Consider the following 23,826-nt stretch of genomic DNA (forward strand, 5'->3'; position numbering starts at 1 on the left):
AGTGAGACAAAACGTTCATTTATTTGAGGTATAAAAAGTTAAGATACTTTAAACGAATTTTAACAAACTTTTAATTCGAGATTTTGTGTAATGAAGGGACGTCTGGGTTGAGGATTAAAAATACAAATTAAATCTCACAGCGTCTGATTAATGAGAAAACGGACTGAATAATTTAAAGTAACTATGTCTGAGCCATTATAATATGTAACGGTATGTAATCTTGGGACACTCTATATACGAGACATTCCCAAGTCCTCATGCCGTACACTCGGATTAAATTGAACTTCTCTGCTCCGTATATACTTCCACTTTCCGGTGGCAATCTCGAAGCTCTTATTATTTTAACATTATTTTCTGTACATTTTCTTGCGCCTAGCAAGAAGTGCCGAATGATTATAACTTTCACGTCGTACAAATTTTATAAATCAAATAGATTGTGTGCGGTTCGCTTCTACTATCCGTTAACATTTTTAAAAATCGGCGCACGATGTTCGGCCTTTTCGAGGCCGTGTCCGACGCTAAAATTAGTTTTCGAAGAGATCGCGATCCAAGAAGAGGCGGACGCAAGTGCATCCGCATGCGAGAGGCCCCGCTATTACGCTGGCGATCGCGACGCGAGATGCATTCCGTATTCCATTTTCGGAGGAAAGTCCGCGCAAAACCGTCGACTCCGTCCCTCGCTGTCCTTGACACGGCAGTGAGACGACGACACGCGAAGAAAACGCGTATCTCTCGTGTGCATCGCGCGCACCGCGCGCACTTGTATGCACAGCCGATGTACAGGGTGTTTCCGAAGTCCGCCTACGATCCTTCTCAACGGTTTATCTCGAGTAGCACGTGTCATCTTTTATTTCGCGCGGTTCTCGCACAGAAATACCTTATTATCGAATTGTATTATTAACGAGAAAGATATCTAAAACCAGAATAAGAAAAGATTTATACAAAGAGTCTATGATTGGTAAAACACTTGGTCACAATATACAGCTAAATAATATTTTTTTTTATTGAGACCATGGCATTTGATTTTACGTCGTGAAACAGGTGATAGAAACTCGTTTCGCGATCATCGATCGAGGAAAGGACATCGCGAAGTCGGCTCTAACTATTCCGACGGCCTCGTTCTCGATCGGCGTATCCTTTCTACGACCAAAAGAAACTCCCGCAACGTGGCGCGGGAGGATGGAGGGCGAGGGGAAAAGCGGAGGCGCGTCATTGTTCTCACTCGAAGCGATTTATTTCGGTCAGTACAGTTTCTCAGATGTGTTACAGACGCCGGAAAGATGACCCTACGCTCGTCGCGTCGCGCACGAACGTTATCTTTCTCGTGAGAAATCGTTATTAACCGCGATTCGACTTCTTGATTCTCGAACTTTTATCGACTTTATTTACATTGAAGTGATAATAGACACGGCGCGGAAGAATGCAATAACGAGCGAGAGGGAGGTGACGGGAGAGATGGAGGGGGTGAGGGAGGGAGAAGAAGGGCTACGAAGAGATTTACCGAGTCGAAACTGCAGCGCGGTTTAACCCCCGAAATTCACGATGTGTCGCAGATATTGGCGGGACCTGCTACGTGAGAGATAATCGATACAAGGGGGTAGCAACGCGACTACTGCGAGACGGTGTAGCTATATGTTTTAACTCCGCCGGATTTAATCAATAATCGTAACGTTAACTGATATTCACGCGACGCTCTCCGCGGCGATCGCCGAGCGCCGGTTACCCTGTTTTCCCCTCATTTTCGCTCGCGTTCCGAGCTGCCCGATGCTGTTAACACAATTTTTGTTACGTATATATATCTGCGGACAGCGCGACAGAAGTCAGCTCGAATCGCGAAATTATCTTTATTTTATTCTGCCTTTTATTGACTGTATATGTTTTAAGGAAATAAACTACAAACTTCTTGAGCGATTCTTAAATTAATTTTAATTACTTCAAGGCAGTCTTAGGAAATTACTGTATTTTTATCAAAAATACGAGTATCTTTGTGTATGCTTAGTTTTTATAAAATTTAACAAATTAATTATTTTATTTAGTTTTAATTATTCCATTATGTTAAACAAAATTAGAGAAGAAAACGATTACCATTGCAAATGTAATTAATTGAAAATGTTTCGTTGAATTAAGTATTTTTGCATTTATATTGAAGTCAATGACATGTGACACTATATAAAAAATTGTGAACTATAATTCTGTAGTTTTATCTCTGCTTTGTGCATTAAATAATACTAGCATCAGATAATTAATATTAAAAAACCATTAGTCCTAATTGATTCTACACAAGATTTCACACTTTCTATGTATTCTCAGTTTTTTATAATACATTGTGCAACAATTGAATATTGCATGTGATATCTATATGTAAAAGTTTATCAGTTACACGCATTATTTATCATCTTATCGTCGCAAGAAAGCTTCATGCAGTCATTTCAAATATCTCGTACGAAGAAACGTACGGGAAAGCGGTATCGGGTAATGTCACTTCTTCATAGCGAGCGAGCAAAAGTGTTGAATGCCCTTAGTTAAATTTAAGCGTCCTCGTGTGCAACGTGCATCCGCGATGCAGCGTGCGTCTCGCGTCACGCGGCCGCTCGGCCGCGAATATCCGCGCAACGGTCGTGGCCGTTTCGTCGGAGCCGCCTTTTTCGAAACCGCCGTCTGCTCCGCTACCGCTGCTGGCTGCTGTTAATCGGCGCCACGAGCATTCTGCGACCGCTGCAGAACGCTTTCGTAGCGGGCGACATCGATCGCGGATGGCAGAACGTGCGCTCGGCCCAAAGTACCTCCGGCCGTAGGCGACCGGGCAGGTTATCCGCGTGAGACGGGGCGACGAAACCGAAAAAGGAGAGATAGAAGAAAAAAAACAGGGAAAGGGGGGCGGAAAGATAAAAGACGAGGGAAAGAAATCACGTAGGTCCGACGAGCTTACTCGCGCGACTGTACCGGGTGTCTGCGTCTCGTCGCCGGTCCAGCCGCCGTGTCTCGAGAGAGGAGAGGAGAAACGAGGGGGGGAGGATGAGCCCCGCTTAAATCTCGGCTACGAAAAAGGGGCCCGTTGGCGAACGCGTTGTCATCGACGATGTATATAAGAACGGAACGCATCTTTCTCCCCTTTAATTATGCGATATTTAATTTCTTTGCGTATATGATACGCTCTCTTTTTTATACAATATATTTTTTTGCACGTAATAATAAATATAAATGATTAGTTATGTAGCGTGGAATTGTTTTTAGCTGTGTGCTAGAATATAGAATGTGTATAGAAAGATGGAGGAAGGAGAAGTGCAAGAAAACAGGGAAAGTACAGGGATCAAAAAACGACCCTGATGCATCCGGCACGTCTTATAATAGATCCATTTCTTTCGCTCGTTTTCAAGCGGAGTACGTTTCGAGCTTTCCCTTTCTCATTCTACTCTCTTCGCCGTATATATATACGCGCGACTGATAATACTGCTCGCCACGAGGGTACCGGGGCGGCGCTCTGTAGGTCGCGGAATGATTTCATGTCCGTAGCCTCCTTATCTCCCTTCCCCCGGCGGTCAACCCGGCTAGAAGAAGGGTAGAAGAAACAAAACGTAAAAGAGGCGGAAGGGCGGACAGGCAGAAGGAAGACGAGGCGCGCGAAGAAGTAACGGTGAAAGAGAAGCGGATTCGGCGGACTCGCGCGCTTCCTCGGCCGACTGTACCCGCGGTTTCTGCAGCGCGCGGCGGCGTGCATGCGTGCGTGCGCGCGGAATTGCACGCCGCGCGGCCCCTGTGTTTGTGTACGCGCGTGCATGCGTCGCATCGTGTCGTTGCACGCGTGTGTGCGTGGCGAGGGCGGGAGGAGGAGAAGGAGAGGGCCGTGCGAGAGCGAGCAAGCGAGCGAGCGAGCGGCTGGAGCCGCAGATTCCCTTTGTCCGCGCAAGCTCTCTCTGCAACAGCCCACGACTCCACGTCTTCCCTACCCCTCGCCCTCCTTCTCCTGCTGCCGCTGCGGCCGCCGCTGCTGCTGCTGCTGCTGCTGCTTCGCTCTTCCACCCACCGTTCTCCGCACGCCCTCCGGCACCCGCCGCCCTCTGCCTCCCTTCTGGACCCACGGTGCGATCACGTCTCGCTCGCCCGCTCGCTGGCTTCTCCCTCGGTCCTTCCTCTTGCTCGCCGCTCTGCCGAATCCGTACCCTCTCGCGCGCCTCCACCGCTCCCTCCTCCCGCCGCGCCGTCTCTCTGCCACTCGATCGCTGCTGAGTCGAGTCAGCCCGACGCAGGGACGGCCCGAGGGAGGAATGATCCGAGGGCCCGTCAAGGGCGCGCGGAAGGGGTAATTCGATCGTCCCCGTATGTCCACCGGGCCGCTCCGGGGATTCGAATTATTAAACTACGCGATTCCCTCCCGCCCCCGACCCTCCCCCTGCCCGCCCTCCCGGCCACCCCGTGCGTCTCGTGATACCGCGATTTAACGTTGGATAACGGCCCCGATGCCCGCCGACGCCCCCACTGCAACCCGTGTGCGTTTGACGCGCGTTTGAAGATCCCTCAAAAGGTTTTTGTCCGGAAGGGGTAAAGGCAGATCCGCTCGTAATCCTCCTAACGTGTATTTTTACACGTGTTCCCCAAGACTTTCCGCGGGAATTCGAAACCTAAGGGGCTAAAGGTATAAGGTTTCCTCGAACGCCGGATTTTCTCCGTGTTCACGACTCTTGAAAATGTTCCTCCGTGAAGCATAAATTTTCAAGTTCCACAAATTGCCTAGGGGACTTCAGGCTTCTCGCTACATTAGAAATTAACGATCGTTATTACACGGATATAGCGAGCTACTCTTCGTGTGTGGCACATATTTCGTTCTGCAACCTTTTCCATCTCCAGATATCGTGACTTAATATTGCGTTTGGCGTTTGTAAATCGAAGTTTGCAGTAGTTGTTGAAGCATTAGGATACTTACGTATTCACTAAAGAAGACATATTGATGCATCAACAATCATCGCTAATGATCTGTTATATAAGATTTTGATTATGCATTTACGTACGATTGCATTTAATTACACAAGATTTAATTATGCGGGATTAAATGCAATTATATAATAATGCGAAACTTGTCGCTTCGCAGCCGTGCCGACGCCGATCGCGTTAGCCGCGCGCGTGCACACATTCGCGAGTCGCCGTGCCACACCGTGTCGAACGTGTCAAAGTAAACGATCGTTCGGTGCAGCGAAAAATTCCACCCTCTCCCGCGCCCCCGTTCGCTGGCAACTTTCGCGAGCGCGCTCGAAAAATCCCCGACGGAGAAAGTTTGTTTACGAACGGGCCACAGGGGGAATAGGATTCGCCGATCGGCCGAATATATTCGAACGGGTTGCGCCGGCTGCGCAAGTTGCAGGGGTGTTAAAGGCGTAAGATTATGTTATGTCTGCGAGCTTTCCTGAATACTGTAACAGGGAATCGGGCGTTATTTAAATTCTTAAAAACGTCTCGCGACATTCGTAATATTCGGGTGGCTCCCGGAAAATTGCCTTTTTCCATATACATATTTTGTTGTAGAAGGCTATCCAAAAATGTCGATATTTTATTTCATCGCATATGTAAATAAATGTAGATTTTTTTAGGCGTGCGATTCGATCGAACGAGGCTCGATATCGCAACATAGAAAGTTGACGCAATAATTGCATATAATTACTTCATATGTATTAATGAATATTAACACTCTTAAAAGGGCAAGGTTTTTCATGAATTTATGGAAACTGGACTTTCGAATCGAATGAAATAAATTATGGATCGATATTTGTCAATCGAGCTAATCATTAGTTCGATTGTTGTTAAAAGTCGAACTTCTCGCGTTCAACATGCCGAGACATTCTCCATCGATGTTGAGTATTATTAAAGCGAGTCAAAGGCAATTCGCGCGAGGCCTGAGACGCGAAACACGCCGACGTGTCTGGCGTGAATGCGAATTAAGCGCGGGGAGGATGGTGGAGTCGCGGTAAAAGAGGAAGGGGGAAGGATTTCGACTCTGTAACGAGAGACTGACGACGGCGCACGCCGCCACAAAGACTCGTCTAGAAAAAGAAAGCGTTGAAGTGCATTACAATAAACGACCTGAGAAATACAATAAATAGCATCTTCATTCAGAATAGATAAAATTTGCGAATAATAATTTCGATTCTATTTTTAAAAAATCGTGATTGCATAATACCAGAAATCGAACGCAAATGTAGGTCTGATTTCTCAAAATAACAGGTTGATAATGAAGCTGTCAAATAAATAAAGTGATAGATAATTTAATGTTTAAAAATCAGATTTAAAAGTTTTAAAATTTGAAAATTATTACTAATTCTATTCATAATAATTCATGATCAATTTTATTCATAAATCGAGAAATGGAGTGATGATTTAATGAGGAGATCGAGAACCGAGCGACGATAGTTTTCGAACGTCTCGTGGAAGATCAGCGCGGTCTAAAGAGTCTTCGTGCTAGAACAGACGTTCCACAGGCCGGCCAGCCGGCACCACCGCCGATGCGGCACGAATACCGATTGCACAGACGACGGTGGTGGCGGCGGCGGCGGCGCGGCGGCGACAGCGGCGGCGAAAACAACGACACGCTCTCTTGGGGAGATTATCCTGGGTCGTCGTTCTGTGCCGAAGCTCCGCCGATAGATCGATCCTCTCTGTCGTCCGCATACCTCTCGACTTAACGTCTCTTCGGAGCCGTCCCGCCTCGCCTCGCGTCGCGTCGCATCGCATCGTGCCGCGGCTCGTGCACACACGCCGACGTCCCTTCGTCGGGGACTCGCTCGGACCGTCGGTCGCCAGGATCGTGACGAAACTCCGCGGCGCCTGCGTGCCATTTTTCACCGAATCGCGTCCCGAGTTTTAAGAAAGGGAAAAAGGGAAAATCAGAGAGGATCGCGATATACGTCGAATATCGGGCGGGCTGACAAGCTTCGATATCTACAGCAATGGATCCCTCTGTAAACCTTGAAGATAGACTTTGCAGACTCTCGAGTTTCGGCCGTTGACCCGGTATCCATCCCACCTTGGACCGTTTCTTGTTTACTCCGATTTTTACGATTTATTTCTCTTCCTCTCTGTCTCTCCCCCTCTCTTTCTTTCTCTCTTGTCATCCCAAAGGAAGGATGGGGACGCGACCGGGGATGGTCGATCACGGTTAATTGCGCGTATCCATCCGTCACAATTAGACAACACGTGTCTCCTTGGCCGTTAATGCTAATGGGACGAATTCCCTCATGGCTCACTTGCGACACCAGCCGCTTCATGACGACGCGGGGAACGCAATGTCGCGCGTACACCACTGCCAATCCTTCGTCCCCCTTTCGCGCCCACGTGCGTGCGTACGACGATCTCCATCGCTGCGGCCGGCGCGAGTGCCTAATATCGTCTCCGTTGCGCTTACGATGAATCGCCCCCTCTGTCTCCCTCCCTCTCTGCCTACCGCTCTCCTCACCCTCACGGGTGTCTGCATCCGTCTTCGTCGCGGCGGTGCCGGATCGCGTCTCTCTTTCTCTTTCTATCCCCCCCTTTATCCCTCTCCCTCCCCTTTTTCTTTCTCTCTCGGTCTGTACGTTCCAGCCGAATTTCTCTCTCGTTCTCTCTCGTTTGCGTGCCCACTCCTTCGCGCTACGCGCGCACAGTCTCGGCCGCCTGTGTACGAGAGCCGTGTCTCCGTCTACGTTTCACGCGTACCGAATCCCTCTCTCTTTTCTGCCCTCCGCGCCACACAGAGCCGCGTGTCTCCGGTCTACGTCCTGCTCTCGGTCCGTCTCGCCCGTTTCCGCGCGCGAATCGCGCGCGCACCGGCCGTCCTCGTCGCTCCCGCGCAAGAGACGGCCGCGTTTCTGTTGAGCGCGCCGCAGACTTGGCTCGCCCCCAGTCGCCCCCCTGGCCCCGACCGACCGCGGTTGTGCCTCGTCGAGCCCCTCCACTCGATCAGCATCCCCCATCCGTCCCTGCACGCCCGTCACCCTTTCTCTGTCCCACGTCGTCGCCCCGTCTTCCGTCTCTCTCTTTCCCTCCTCCCCCTGTCCCCTCCTCTCTCCCTCTCTCTTACGTGCGCGCTCTCTCGCGCTCTCTGGCTCTTTCGCGCCGATACCCCGCGGTACCCCGCTGCCCCGCAGCTGGTCAGGTACCATTCGCTCTTTCTCTGGCTCGGTCCCCCGCGCAAGTCGTCGGCTCACTCGCTCTCTGTCCTTCGTCGAGCACGCATCCCCCGCAAGCCGCTTCCTCGAGCGCGCGCTGAATCCGTCCTTGTTCCCGTCGGCGAATTTCGCGGCGTTCTCCTCTTCCTCCGCCGCCACCTCTTCCTCCTCCTCCTCCTCCTCTTCCTCGTCGTCGTCCTCCTCTTCCTCCTCTTTCTCCTCCGCCGCTTCCTCCTGCTCGCCGCGTCCTCCTCATCTCCTCGCTCCTCCGAATGCCGTGCGTCCTCAGCACGGAGCGCCGAATGCCATTTCACTTTCGTTGGGCTTCGCCGCGTAGGAGATCGGGCCCTGCCAGGAATTATCCTCTCGTTCCGCGCGCTCGTAACCTCCCCGTACGCGTGTATTTCGGCCGGCTTTCTCGCGGCTGCGTCGTCCGCAACGACGACGATCACGGCAACGACGACGACGACAACGTCGACGACGACGACGGCGGCGACGGCGACGGCGACGGCGACAACGACGAGGACGATCACGTCGGCGACCACGGCGACGATCACCGCGATACGTTTTCTCGCAGTGACTTCCCAACTACTTCTGCCTCCACCTCCGCGTCGTCCTCCCTCTCGCCCGTCGTCGCCGCCGTCTCCTCTTCTTCTTTCTCTTCTTCTTCTTCCTTCGCTCTTCCTTTTCCTCGTCCTCGGTCTGCTTCCCGGCCGTCACTTCCTCCACCTCCACCACCTCCTCCTCCTCCTTCTCCTGTTCCTACTACTACTACCGTCGCTACTACTACTCCTCTTCTTGTTCTTCTTCCGCCACCTCCTCCGCCTCCTCCTCTTCTTCTGTCTCGACGAAGGACCGTTCGCCCACGGAGCGCCGCAGCCAGGTGAGTGATAAACGATATAACTTCCTTCGCGCCCGGATACGGTGGAACGGAGCGTCGCGTCGTCTCTCGCGAGGAGCAGCGCGTCGCGTCGCGATATCGCTCGGCGGCCGCTGCAGGGCGATGGGCATTGCTCCCTCGATGGATCGTCGGCGAGAGGAAGAGGGCGACGGCGGGTGGTGGAGAACAAGGGAAAGAGAGAGAGAGAGAGAGAGAAGCAGAGAAAGAGGGAGCGGGCGTACAAGCGAACTTTATGCGGGCACAGGGTTCCGTCACGCCGTGCCGTGCCGAATTTCGTGCGATCATAGTCCGCGCGTCGTCACGCCAAACGGACCCGCCGCACCGTTTCGAGATATTTTTGTGCCGAACAACACACTCGTTGCAGAAGTATGCGCCGGTCGTGGCCGTCGGCCTCCCCAACACACCGGCCCGTCTCGGCGCGATCCGGATTTGTTTCGCTCGTGGAACGTTCTCGTCGCCGCGCCGCGGCCGTTCGGAGCTGTTGCACTCCGCCTCCTTCGAATCGCTCGTTGCTCGAACGTATAACAGTCGACCCTCGCAGAAAATCATGGAGTTTAATTGGGAATTCGGTAAATGCACCGATACGCCTTGGTGCACGCTGAAGGTCACACGTGCGAAAGTATGTGTGTGACATGCAGACGACGGGTTATCGCGCTGGTCGCTTTATTGTTTAACAGACAGAATTTATATATTTTCGATGGTTAAGACACTTTTGTGTTACGCGCTTGTTGGGTAAGTGCGTGTGGTTTTTAATATGCATCTCGAACAAACTTTAATAAGTTCCTGGAATTTTGCGAAACAGCTTCAATTTTAGATTAATATTATTTCGGAGTAAAAGGGTTGATTTAATCTTCGGGATAATCTTATAAAGCTGCTATTAAGAAAGTATTCGATATTGGAAATTAAATTACCTTTGGAAAAGATAAATCGTTTATATATATATAAGCCTAGAAAATAAAGTTTTGTTCTTTCAATCGTCGCTAAATTCAATCTTAACAAAGAGAAACGATGTATCTCGTGTGTCTGCGCGATTTAAACGTAAAATGCTGTCGAAAAAATCGGACGATCTTTTGAAAGAGCTTGGCTAGTAGGAACAGGAAAGATTCGGGGAATTTAACTTTGATAAGGAAACGACAAGTTTGTGCATGGCGAAATGGTACGTCTAAAGATATGAATCCCACTCACGCGAGTGTGTCTCACGATGGTTTTTCCTCGAACAACTCCTCGAATATGTTTACATTGAGACCAAAAGGAATACGTTCACCCTGACCAACACTGAGAAAACCGCACAACTGCACACACTACTGTACTGTCACAATTGACACGCGCGATTTTTAGTCGCGAGTAGACGCCGCGCCGTAGCTGTCGGACCGGTTTCACCAACGTCGGTTAACGCTAACCGACGTTGCTTGATTCAATCCTCCTTCTTTGTCTACATCTCGTGACCGCTGAAACGATCTATAAGGAGGTGAGGCATGAATCAATCGGCAGTTAAGATTGATATTCATAAAATCTGTCGGTAGTGAGTGTTTGAATTGTCGTTTTACTCCTTTTAGGACCGATTGTTCCAACCTGTTGGTAAACTAACTAATAGTTAAATCATATATCTATTTTTGTCTAATTTGAAGGAAAAACAAAAAGACACATATATGATTTAACTATTAGTTAGTTTACCAACACATTGGAACAACCGGCCTTTAGTTAGATATTCTCATAAAATGAAACAGGTGTATGTATTCGTGTTTTTGAGACAAAAAGGGAGTATAAGCGCAAGTCAGGAAGGGAAGTTTTTATGTGAGGACTTCAATCTCAATCCACAGAGATTGGGGCATTCTTAGATTTCAGTCGGCGTTTATGGTCAATAAGAAAAGGACATTGCACACACAACGAAATATCTGTATAATCCGATAACCCCAATTAATTTCAAATTCTCTGCTTCGACAGCAATTTGTATCATTCGCGAGCTGACGAATTAAGCGGATTCGCGTGCTTCGATAAATTTTCGATACTCCGAGATTGGAACAGTATTACGTATTACGGAAAATTTAATAACGTCCGGCATATTGACAATATTACGGAACGTTGGATGGCAAATGTTGAAGAATCGTCGATATGAGAATTATTGATGAGATGTTAAGAACGATTTTCATATGCGGCAATAAATTTTAAAACTATTGCAAACCATGTGGCTATGTATCAACAATTTCCTAATTGTGATTAAATAAATATCTTGTCAAATGTTTATAATGTACAACGCAATCGCAAAGAGTACTTTTCGAATGAATAAGATACGACAGAAATGGCTTTGCCGGAAATCTCTATAGTCGGTCTTTGATTACATTTTTATCGAATTAATAAGTAACTTTAATGTTAATTAAGTAACCGTAATATTACTAACACAACTTTAATTACTAAACTTTAATTACTAAAATAAACGAACTAACGACGAGCGCCTTTATCGCGAGACATCGATAGCGTTACGGTTCTTAGGTATTGTGACGAGCGTATTGTTTCGTGGAATAGCGTCGTTGCATAAAACGATACGCGAAGCAACGACGACACGTGTCGCCGATGCACCTTAAGCTGCGTACACACCGTGTTTGCGAATTGCTCGTTAGTTTCTCAAGCAAATTAGCTTACCGGACTATTTCGCAATTATCTTAACTCCTTAATATCAACGAACGACTCAAGGTTTATTTTTATTTGTCTAACGGAATTGCAACGAGTTCATCGAAAACTCTAACGACCAATAAAATTTCTCGTTTTAGCCGAAGGTATTAATGATTTTTTTTTTTTACTTTGAGACACAAACTCGTAAAAGTAATATAATGTAAAATATAATTTTATACATTTTATTATGTGTGTGGGGGGGCTATCTCTTTTATATAATTATACAAAGTAAGATTTGAAATTATATTACGCTAAATTATTTGACTATTGTATTGGAAAAAAGTGTTGCTCTTAGACATAATATTAATAATAAGTATATCTAAAAGAAATTGTTTTTTCACGAAAAACAAATTATGAATACATAGATTTTATAACATATATAAATATTAACTCATGATGTAACGTAGTTGACAAGTTAAATGGAGACCCCGGTATTATCAGCGCTTATCGCTTAGTGCTTTATTAACGTACATAAAGGCATCGTACTTTTTAATTTACATGTCTGACAGTACAGTCCATGCGGGCGATGGTTGACGAGCGACCGATTCAATGCCGAAAATGCGTGACGAAAAACAACGTCTTGTGATCTACAACGTTTTAAGCACCTGGACTGAAGTCCCGTGAAAAGGCGCGCTTGTAAAAAGATCCGGAGATCGTTTCTCTTTTCCTGAAGACGCGAGTCAAGGGTGACTCGCTCTTACGAGAGACCTTTAAACTGTCTGCGCAGCTAGGCCGTTCCCCCATTATCCGACTCTTCTGCTCCACGTTCGTAAATATCCGATTGCGCCTACGTTGGTCGTAGCGCGAATCACGGCTAGCCGAATTTTTTCTTTATCCGTGTCTTGTTATCGAGGAAATTAAGGGATAACCATTCAGAACACCCGTATAAAAAGATTATAACTCCGTTGGTGTAATAGATTTAATGTCGTAATCGAAGTTGTCAGATGTCAAAAATTTGTAGAAGTCAAGATCAGGAAAATTTATTTTCCTGGATAGAGATATAGCTACTTTCTCTTTACGATCTTTTTGTCACGCGCCAATATACCATTCACATGTGTCGCTTAAAAATATTTGTAGAAATATTCCCGTGACAATTAATGAGAGTTAAAGAGAAGTAATTAACATATACGTGATATTCGAGGAAAGTATTACGTATAAAAGATCGATACACCGATACTCAGCTGATTTTGAGGCTCGTCGATGCCACGAACTCGATATCGATAGTAAAATATGCATGAAATGTATGAGAAATCTTGAGACACTCAGCTGACATCGAGGGGTGTTACATCGCGGCCGAGAAACTTGATATCGAGGGCAAGCTATCAATATTTTAGTATCTAAGTATTATTTTAGTACGTCGTATTTTACGCCATATATCGCCATACGCACCACCACGCGAGTGGTGTACCTCGAAATATCGATATCTTTCCGATGTCAGTGGTGAAGTATGACAAGAAAATATTGACAATAAAACATCAATGTATCTTCGCTATTTATTACTTCACCTTGCCATCTAAGCATCGCGTACCCGTCGCTAGATACATCATGCCAGAAACTTCAAGATGCCAGTCGTCGGCTTAGTATCGATATTAATTGAAGATGAAGCATTGATATATCGATTAATAACAAAATATTGAAACTTCAGTGCCGTTTGGATATCCTATACAACCCCCATCCCCTTTGAATGCACCGCCGCGAAAGACTGCGGGAAGACACCTGCTGGTCGTATTCTTACGTTTACTCGAGGGCGAGCACGTGGTGCGGCCAGGGTCGCGCTCCCATTCAGAAAGGAGGTTATGCAGCAACGTGGAGAAGAGAAAGAGAGACAGAGAGAGAGAGAGAGAGAGAGAGAGAGAGGAGAGAGAGAATGTTATACTCGTGACGCCCGTTACATTATCAATTCCGTTATGGCGCCGTATTCGTAATAGTGGAGACGACCCTACGACCGTCTTCGGGGATCTCCCTCGCGCCTCCTCTTCTCACCGACGTGCTTTCACCTCGTGTCTCTTTTTCCTTCTCTCTCTCTCTCTCTTTCTCTTTCTCTTTCTCTTTCCTTGCCACATTCGTTCCACCCCCCGTTTTTCTCTTTCCTTCCACTCTCTCTTCCATCTCTTGCTTTTTTCTTTCTTCTCTCTATATAAAGCACCTTATTTTCCCTCAGTACGCTCTCTTGGCGAGTAACCATCCCCTCTCTCTCTCCCGATGCTCTTTTACTCTTTCTTCCTCCCCCGTCCTTCTTCCGCGTTTCCGTGAAACCCTTCCACGAAGGTCGAGCTTTTTTGCGGATTTGCACCTGTTGGACCTTGCCCGCGCGCTCCCTTATTTCTTCTCGTACAGAAAAGCCGCTCGCGTTTCCACTTGCGAGTCGGACGCGGGGAAGTCTTTCGGATACAGCGCCCGATGGATTTCGCGCGCTTAGACTCGCGCGGCGAAACTCTCTTTTCACGTGTCTCCTTCACGACGCTCCGACATTTCGGTGAATTATTTATCGACACGAAAACGGATGCGAGTAGATCGGTTTGAACGACAAGCAAATTTATCGAGGCAAAGACTGGAACGAGCGCGGCGCCTCGGGAAACGATCTTGGCGGCTTTTAGCTATAGGAGAAATGCTACCAGAGGTATAGGAAATGTTTAATGCACAAGAAAGTTTGCCGATAATCTTTACTTACAATTTCTATTCTCGCAACTGTTCGTTTCACATGCAAAACTGCATGAAACTTATGCCGCTGTAATCTTACAAAATTAGATGCCTTTTATTTAAGAGTATACTAATCATAGTTCTTACGTTTGTAGTTTTGTAAATACGCTCTCGAAGTTTTCTCCACAAGAAACTCTCTACGTGATAAAACTTAACTTGGCAATTCACAGTACGATAATGCAAGTTGTAATAACTTTAAAAACTCAAATGGCACCGCAAACAAATAAAAGACCCATCTCAAGACAGTTGAAGCTGGCGATTAGTTCTTCTCTCACAGAGAGAATCGTTTAATGAAAAACCTCGCAGATCACATTGGACATTCTAACTGTAAATCGTTTACCTCGCTCGTGCGGAGGATTATTCTTTGATATTTATTTCATAACGAAATTCAGAAATTCGCGAATCGATCGCAATCGCGGACGCGGCCCGAAAGAAAACGCAGTCGAGTGCGAAACCGGAAGCAGGGCTACCAGAAGAGAGGAAGGGGGAAACGGGGGAGAGGGAAAATCGAGTTTTTTTTCGCCACCGTCTCGCGTCAATTAGTCCGGGGATAATTGGTCGGCCGATGCCCTTGAACCCTAAGTATTGATTGGTGAGGTCGGATTCTGCCGGTGTGGCAATGTCCCTCTTGCCTCCGAACCGATGGCACCACCTCTATGCATCCACCTCCGAACCGACCAACCAGCCAACCACCCGCTCCGCCGCTGCCGTCGCCGCCACCGCCGCCGCCGCCGCCGCCTAACCCCCGCATTGAACCCCCTTTCGCTCCCCTGATGCGCCCCGCGCGCGCAACCCTCCGTCCGTGGTTCTCCAAGTGCCGTCGCCGTTAAAGCACCGCGTGTCGGCAAAGGTTTTTCTGCCCTTTATTTATTTAATTGAACTACGAAACGCCATTTCCCACGAACGCAATCCGAAACCTACCTACCCACCGCCTCCTCCCTCCCCGCCCCACCCATCGTCTCACTCACTCTCTGTCTCTCCGACTCCTTTCCGCATCCTTCGCTGTCGAACTCGAGCAGCGACAACGCCAGCGAAATTCCACCGAGGGAATTCCACCGAGAATCGAACGTCATTTCGTTCGGATACACGGAGATGCGGCTCATTGCACGGTAATTTCGTTGCAACGAACGAGACCTCTCGTTGTACGTTTCGTGGCCCCCCCGCCGAATTTGATTTATCGTGTAACGTGCCTGTCTCGCGAGAACATCGATCGCTCTTTCTGCGTTTACGGTTGTGGAACATCCACCAGTTCTCCTGATACAATTAGGCGCGTTATTAATCTGTAAACAAGTCAATTTTTTAAAGAAACTGTTTAATCACACTCGAATATACATTGTTAATTATAAAATAAAATAAAGTAAAGTTGATCGTATACAATTTGCACAACTATTTGTCTCTTTGATTTTTAATTTCTAACAAATGCATAATTTTTAGTTATAGTTAACTTGGTGTATACCTAATTCAGAGCTACTGTTTTGTTATCCACGAATTAAAAAATATTGTATACATTTGATCAATCTAAGTTTAAATTTCGAGCAGCAGTGAGATAATTTTTAATTTTTGGTCACAGGATTATACAAACAAATCAGTGCAAACGTAAACGGATATTAAAACAGCTTTTCTATTCTCTTCTTTTTCTTATCACTATATCATCATGTATTTCTTGCGTTTTAATGTTTCGCTGCTTATAAATTTTAATTCCACGATAAAGAATGGGCATTAAATTTGAAGGCGATGGTGTACGAACATTTAGTATGCAATCCAAATGTTTACACACACACATTTTACCGCGAAAATTTCTGTAATTGAGATGCATTGCGTTAAACTCTATTCCGCGTATCGATAAACCGTAACAGGTAGAGATGGACACGACAATTCAACAATTCCTTATTATTACAAATCCATTACAGTTCCGACGTGATAAAATTGGATGCGCTTGACAATTTTGCCCCAATTGCGAATCGCTCGATCCGATCCATTAACCCGAGAGAGAATGAATGCTGTTAAAACAGACCATGTGTACCGAAATTATAACGCGTCATGCATTGTTATCGAGTGTCCTTCAATTACACGGCGAAAGCGGTTGTAGCATTGGAAGAATAGTGACGGAGACCTTTTCTACAACCGACTTTGTCCAACAGGTTTATCACTTTCTCGAGAAGTTGAGAAAACTTGGAGATATTGACAAATTGCTAAAATTCTATGATTTTTTTCGACGTTAAGATAAATATTGCTATTATAAGTTCGAGTTTTGGATCTCGATAACCTAAACACATATACCTAAATTAATATTAAATAATTATAAATTAACATTATCAGCATTATCGCATGGACAGGCCACAAAATGTTATTGGAAAGTATTAGTGCTGCATTTGCACTAAACATAATACTTTTTTTATTTTATTTATTTATTTAAAGAGAGAGAGATTGCTAAATATGCAACACTGAGATAAAATTTTTTATTGCATCTTTAATCTCCAAGAATGATGTTAGAAAAATTCAATGGTCTTATTGCTATGTTTACGAGACCAATTGTTGCTGCATTTGGCGTTAAACGCGCACATTCCGGGCCCACGAGCTAAGGCGTGATCCTCTTTGCCGAAAGTCCCACCGCTGTCATCGTCGCCGTCATTCTCGTCGGGGAGGTGGCCCGTTCGCTCGCTTCCTCATTCGTCCCGACCGAGACGCTCGATTATCGCATGCCCCGCGACCCGACCAGCGCCATCAAACTCCCGAGCCGCCGAGATCGAAGATCCGCGGACGTTTCGGGCGGCCGTGCACACGCCCGGCCGTAACGAGCCGGCGAACGAGCGAAGGCACGAGAGAGAGACAGGGTGAGAGAAAGGGACAGGCGGACGCGTGTGCGCGCGTGGAAACGCTTGGAAGTCATTGGTGTCGATGCCGTCGCGAACACCGAGAGAAACGAGAGAGAGAGAGAGGGTGTGTGTGTGTGTGTGTGTGCGTGTCGGGGGTTGAGGGTGGTCGATACGGCCCTGGGGCCGCGACAGCCGCGTCGGAGGCCTCCCCATTCTTCCTGCAGGCGTTTTTGCCTCCGCCACGTTTCCTCCCTCTCCGCAACTCCCTTCCCTGCCCACGTCATCCTCCTTCCTCTCAGCTCCCTCTTATTCTCTGTTTGCATCTCTCCTTTTCTCTGCGAATTTTTCCCTCTTCCCCTCTCTCTCTCTTTCGTTCTCCATCTCACTCTTCTCCCTTCCTCTCTACGTTCCCTCATGCTTCCTCTCTCTCTCTCCCTCTCTCTCTTTCTCTTTCTCTTTCTCTTCCCTATCTCGCTCTTTCTGCCTTTCAGCCTCTCTCTCCTTCTCTTTTCCTCTCCTTGTCACACTCTCTCAATCCATCCAGCCCGATCTGCCATCTCACCCTCCGGTTCTCCACCCACGCAACGCGTTCCAGCCACCACTGACACCCCCCCGGTGCAACCTGCCTCTGTCCCCCGGTCCTCTTCCTCCTCCCATCCCCTCTGCCTCCCCGTTACTCTACCGCGGTGCCACTCTCACGCCGCCGGCAACCGCGCAGACCCCGCCTAATCGTGCCACCCCCGGCTTGATTAAAGAACAGAGAGAGGCTCCGACGTGCGAAGGTCGCTGCCGTTAGGTCTTCTCTCTTCCGCTCTCTCGTTTCCCCTCGCTGTGTCACTCTCTGGTTTCTCGCTTCGTCCGCGTCATCGTTCTTCTTCTCTTGGTCATCGTCCGTAGGATTCTTCCTAGCAAGGTCCTTTACAAGTCGGCCACGTGGACGTCCTGACGTCCCGAGAAGCCACGCGACTTGACGGGTTACGCCACGCGGAGGTGGCGTCTATCATCTTCCTCCTCCTCGTGACCTCACTTCCTCCTCGTTTCGCCGTTCATTCGTCTCTTAAACTTCCCTTCCCTTCTCCCTCGCACCGAGATTTCAAGGTTACTTCGCGAGAACGTATATTTCGCGGACTTGTAACGAGCCTTCACCAGTCTTTTATATATGTTGTATACTTATTTTAAATACATACATTTTTAAACATACTTCCCCTTTAATTAATTTAAATATAAATCGCCTTTCCGAATCAGTTTTATGATCCAGAATCTGATTCGGTTTTTGTCTTATACTTTATACTTATTAATAAAAGAATCGCTATTTTCTCAAAGCTCTATTCATAATTAAAACTTATACCAAAAGAGTCGTGTATTCTCAGATTAATCATGAATCTTGAGAAGCTCCCGCTCGTTTATTCATATATTAAATAGAATATATTTGTAAAACTTCTCGTATTACAGTTTTTTAATAACATTCGAACGAATATAATCCATTTAAATTCTCGAATCTACGAGACTATTTGTCTGCTGTATCCAACTAGTTCGCGCACCTCGACCTCGTAAAAGCTGAAGGGGACCAAGCGTCTCCTCGACAACAGCTTTTCCGAGATGTGAATTTCGTCGTTGAGAAGCCAGAATCGAAGTGGACGAGGCGCGTATCCCGATACGCGGATTGTCGTCGTTCGGCAACACTCGCCGAAACTTGGATCGCCGGCGCGCTGATTTTCAGGAGTGACGTTTGGTGGGTGGACGGACGTTGCTCGACGTCGACGCCGGCGACGGCGGCGGCGTCGCCGCCGCCTCCGCCTCCACCACCGTCGACGCCCGTCGCCGAGATGAAATTGCACCGCCGCCGGGCGGAACGAGATGCCGGGACGACGGGCTCTCGCGCGAGAAATATGCAAATCCAATCGGACCGGACCCGCGCCGGTCCTCCGTCCGCCTCTCGCAAAGCGGTTTACCGAAATGAGTATTTTTCTATTCCGCGTCCGCGCCTTGATTCTCGAACGCGCGGCGTTTCCGCACGCGTTTCCGCACACGGCCGGCCTCGATTATACGATCCCGTTAATTAACGAATTAATTGCTCGCTCGCGGTGAACTTGCGGCGCTTCCTCCACGCGCTGGACGCACTAACTCGAAAATGTCAATCCTTGAGACTCGAGACTAATTTATGATACAAAGACTCATGCAGTAAACGTATGCCAGAAATTAATTAAGATATTTAAATATTTTGGTTACTATTTTAATTAGTAATATTTTAATTAATTAATAAATATTAACACCGTGGACCTTTTAAGGCGCAATCGATTTTTCGTATTTTACAGTTGGCTCCTGACGTTTCAACACTTAAAAAAAATTGTAACACAATTCCGGTCTTATGATAAGTATAGAAATCACTTTTTGAAACCTTAAAGATGATACGTGAATTTTTATTGATTTTTTTTTTTGTAACACAGAAACGCTTTCAAAAACCTTTTAGACTTGAAAGTCCCAGGGTGTCCGAATGAGTGCTCCAAAAGCACGGTGTCCGCGCAGCGTTAATAATATTTTTAAAGAGAATAAGAAACCTGAAAACTGTAAACTGTTCGTGTGTAAAGAACACACTGTTTGTGTGTTCTTATAAACAGTGTGTTCTTATAAACAAGTTTATAAAAGTACGGGTCGCGCAGGTATATAGCGTCGCGAATGCGCGACTCGTTACTTTTGAAGTTACACGTTGGACTTTCGACGACTTAGTTTTCCGTTTCTTCCACAGTCGCTCTTGAAGACGGCCGACCAGCTAAAGATCAAGGGCCTGTGCGAGGTGCCGGAGAACAGGGACGGTCCGCCACCCGTGAGCCTGAGCTCGCCGCCGAGGGAGTCCGGCACCCCGAGGTTGAACTACACGAAGCTGAAGAAGCACCATCAGCGGTACAAGAGACCCAGAATCGAGCGGCCCGCGTTCGAGCCGCGCGCCACCGATCCGAGACACTACGATCGCTACAAAGAGGAGGAGGCCAACAACGATTACAGCCGCGATAACAAAGAGGTAAACTTCGCCGATCTGAGAAATACAGCTAGCAATAAGCTTCTTGATCCTCAACTACTGTAGCACTGAATTACGAAAACTTAAATCCAATTAACGTTGTGTGAGCGGAAAGATTGATTAGCGTTTATAATTATTTGTAATATGATAGTAGTTATGAGATTTTTAGAAAATTTTATTAAGTTAATTACTTAACCATATATTTCTAATATAATATGTAGTTTTGAGATTTTTAGGAAATTTTATTAAGTTAATTACCTAACTTGAGATCATTTATTACATCAGTTTATTAACGTAGCGCGATCCATCATTTAATATTTAATTTCTGATAGAAACTTATAGCGAGCTTAATGAAAATATTATAATAACGTGATATATGCTTGTCATAAGAAACGCGCTTATATTACGAGAAAGTTATCGCGGTGTAGAGTTTATCCAAATTGACTATAGCAACGGAGAATTGATCGTTTGTAAACGCGTTGAAAAAGACGAAGTGAGGAAATCGTACAAACGTAACGGCTGTCCCGTGTCGGCGGGCGGTTCGATCTCGTCAGGGTCGACGCTAAATTCGTACCGGATATTCCGCAGAACCATCGGGACTGGCAGGCTGAAGATGAAGAGTGCACGGAGACAGCAACAGCAGCAGTAGCACTGGAAACTTGCCAGCGTAATAATAATAACAATAACAACAACAACGGTAACGGCACGAGTAACAACGGTAAGTAGATCGACTGAGATTTTTGCCCCACACCTGGACTTTAGGCTTTATTATTTTTCTTTTTATCTTCTTTCTCGTGAGACGTGAATTTTTGTAGACTAATTCGTTATTTTTATAAAAATTACACACTGTATTAATTTTTATTTCTACTTACTTATTGATATTTCTTCAAAATGATATTTTTTTTATAGTGCATTATGTGTATTGCATTTTGCGTTTCACTTATGACCAGATTTGGAAGAAAAAAAAAGATGAAAGATGCTTGCGTCGCGATTATTCGGAAGCTTCCAGGTGTGGGGCAATTTAACATTTTTAGGATCGATCCGGACGGACCCTTTTCACGTCGAATAAAAAGGTGACATGTTCTGTCACACAGGGCTAGGGCACTACGGCCACCATCCGGATCCCGGAGAGGTCGATTTGCCCCCCGAGACCCAACCCACCCCACCCAGCGCCACCCTGGTCGGCACCACCATCACTCACCTGAGGGACCCGGATCATCATACAGGTATAAAACTTTACGTTTCTTAAGTACCGTTTCTTACTCGAGAATAGCGGTTCTCGACGACGATCGTGGCAATTGTAAAACGTAAAACGAAGTGAGATGATTACCTTTAATCCCTTCCGAATTAATTCCTCTTTTGTCAATTTTTGCTAATAAACAGCACGGAATGAAACTGAGACAGAATTTCTCAGCGGACTTAATTGCGAAAAGATGTTGTAAAAGAGACGCATATGTCTCGCTTCTTTGTACACAAGGGCAATAAAGGGAGAGCGATATGCATATTTTAAGAACTATAAAAGCCCCTTTTTCAGCACGCAAAATGCGGTAAAAATACAATTTCCACTCGAGATGATAAAGTTTAGTAATCATATGTGTAACGTTATCGAAAAATTCATCGGAGAAGAGCAGAAAGATTATAAAATAATTTATTTAATGTCAATTCTACTGCATTGATAGATCTATGACGTTTGAGCTAAAAATATTTCTTCGCAAGTTCTCTACCGACTCAACGCGGTTTAGAACTTCCGCAGACTCTACGCTTCGATGACCAAATATATCCAATTCCAATAACGTATAGGTGATCATCGTGTCTTTCGCCATCGCGTGATAGAAATCTCCCGTTTATTCGGTCCATTCAACGTCGTGTACGTTTTCATTTGTCCCCCGTACGTGAGGGCACGACGTGGGGTGAAACACTGCTAGGCTGAAAGTGCAGCCGGTCATTAGGCGGACAGGGAATCAAAATAATTGGCCTAATCACGCTTAACTGGTCGCGATTAGATTTGCGTTGCTCGGCCTGTAGCAGCAGCCCACGCAACCTCATTTAGCGTCCTTCCGCGTCCAGTTTCGCCTTCGACAGCGACTCGCTTATCGATCCTCAGGTACCATCGAGGCTTACCGAGCAACTTTCGCGAGTCCCCCGGCGAAGATATATACCGTCGCGAAAGTTATGTCGAGTTTCCCCGGTACGAAGCGCCAACAGCAGCGGTGTGTCATGCCCGTTTCCCGCGATCTGTTCGCAGAGATTCAGAACTGCGACAGCGTCAAGATCAAGTTCGAGACGCTGCACACGATGGACTCCTCCGACACGATCGACATAGACAGCCACATGTCGGATCGGGCGAGCGTGAGCTCGAAAAACGCCGCCGACAGCGACAACATGATGATGATAACACCGGAGTTGCTGGGACTGATGCCGTCGGGAAGCTCCGGCCAGTCGGACTCGGGCGAGAACAATTCGAGGGGGCACAGCGGACAGTCGAGCTCGCATCATCACGGTTCAAAATCGTGGACGCAAGAGGACATGGACGCGGCTTTAGAGGCGCTGAGAAATCACAACATGAGCCTGACGAAAGCTTCAGGTAAGAAATACATTCCGAATCTATTTCAATTGTTACTCGTTCAAAGAAATTTGACTCAGTTGGAGGCTTATTTTTTTTTCTTCTACATTATATAGAGTTATAATTTCTAATGTATCAGCCAAGTAATTTAATATGCGTAATTATGCGTACAACGATTCGTGTAAAATAAAAAAAAACTAAGAACGGATTAAATCCAATATTTAAAAAATATAATTTATAGCGTTAACAATACCGTGTACGAATTAAATTTAATGTGCAAATTTGTGAACGCTTAGCAACATTCGGTATTCCCTCGACGACTCTGTGGCAACGGGCACATCGATTGGGCATCGACACGCCGAAGAAAGATGGCCCCACGAAATCCTGGAGCGACGAGAGCTTGAACAACGCTTTAGAGGCGTTACGCACCGGCTCCATTTCGGCTAACAAGGCATCCAAGGCGTACGGCATACCTTCCAGTACATTGTACAAGATCGCCAGGAGAGAAGGCATCAGGCTGGCCGCGCCGTTCAACGCGAGTCCCACTACGTGGACGCCGGCCGATCTGGACCGCGCCCTAGAAGCAATAAGATCTGGTCAGACCTCCGTGCAGAGAGCGTCGACGGAATTCGGTATACCTACGGGGACTCTATACGGAAGATGCAAACGGGAAGGAATCGAGCTTAGCAGGAGCAATCCCACGCCGTGGAGCGAAGACGCTATGACTGAAGCTCTCGAGGCCGTCAGGTGCAATAAATATTCTTCCTCTATCGCACGTTTCTATATATATTTAATAAAATTGATGCATTGATAGATTGATATACTTCAACGATTTCATTCAAGAAAATTTAATAACATAATATATGGATTAAATTAATTTTATTGTGTATTTTATTTATTGTATATACATTTTGGAAAAATTTAAAATGGATTGTCAAATATTTCAGTTTCTTTGTAAAGTTTAAATTTTATTAAGCACGAATGAACTTTCATTGGTTTTAATGCAAGATTCTAACACAAATTAAATA

At 46.5% G+C, this 23,826-nt stretch overlaps 1 protein-coding gene across 1 annotated transcript in view; it reads left to right on the forward strand.

The window, feature by feature from the left end:
* Positions 1-23,826, forward strand: part of Psq (pipsqueak) — a 53,049-nt gene that overhangs the window by 27,627 nt on the left and 1,596 nt on the right. Inside the window, exons 4-8 of the mRNA XM_071777987.1 lie at positions 19,966-20,238; positions 20,824-20,953; positions 21,309-21,461; positions 22,481-22,819; positions 23,095-23,545. Coding sequence (XP_071634088.1) covers positions 19,966-20,238; positions 20,824-20,953; positions 21,309-21,461; positions 22,481-22,819; positions 23,095-23,545 — 1,346 coding nt within the window. The remainder of the gene's footprint in view (positions 1-19,965; positions 20,239-20,823; positions 20,954-21,308; positions 21,462-22,480; positions 22,820-23,094; positions 23,546-23,826) is intronic.

This window comes from Temnothorax longispinosus, chromosome 5, assembly GCF_030848805.1.
Source record: "Temnothorax longispinosus isolate EJ_2023e chromosome 5, Tlon_JGU_v1, whole genome shotgun sequence".
Lineage (NCBI taxonomy): Eukaryota > Metazoa > Arthropoda > Insecta > Hymenoptera > Formicidae > Temnothorax > Temnothorax longispinosus.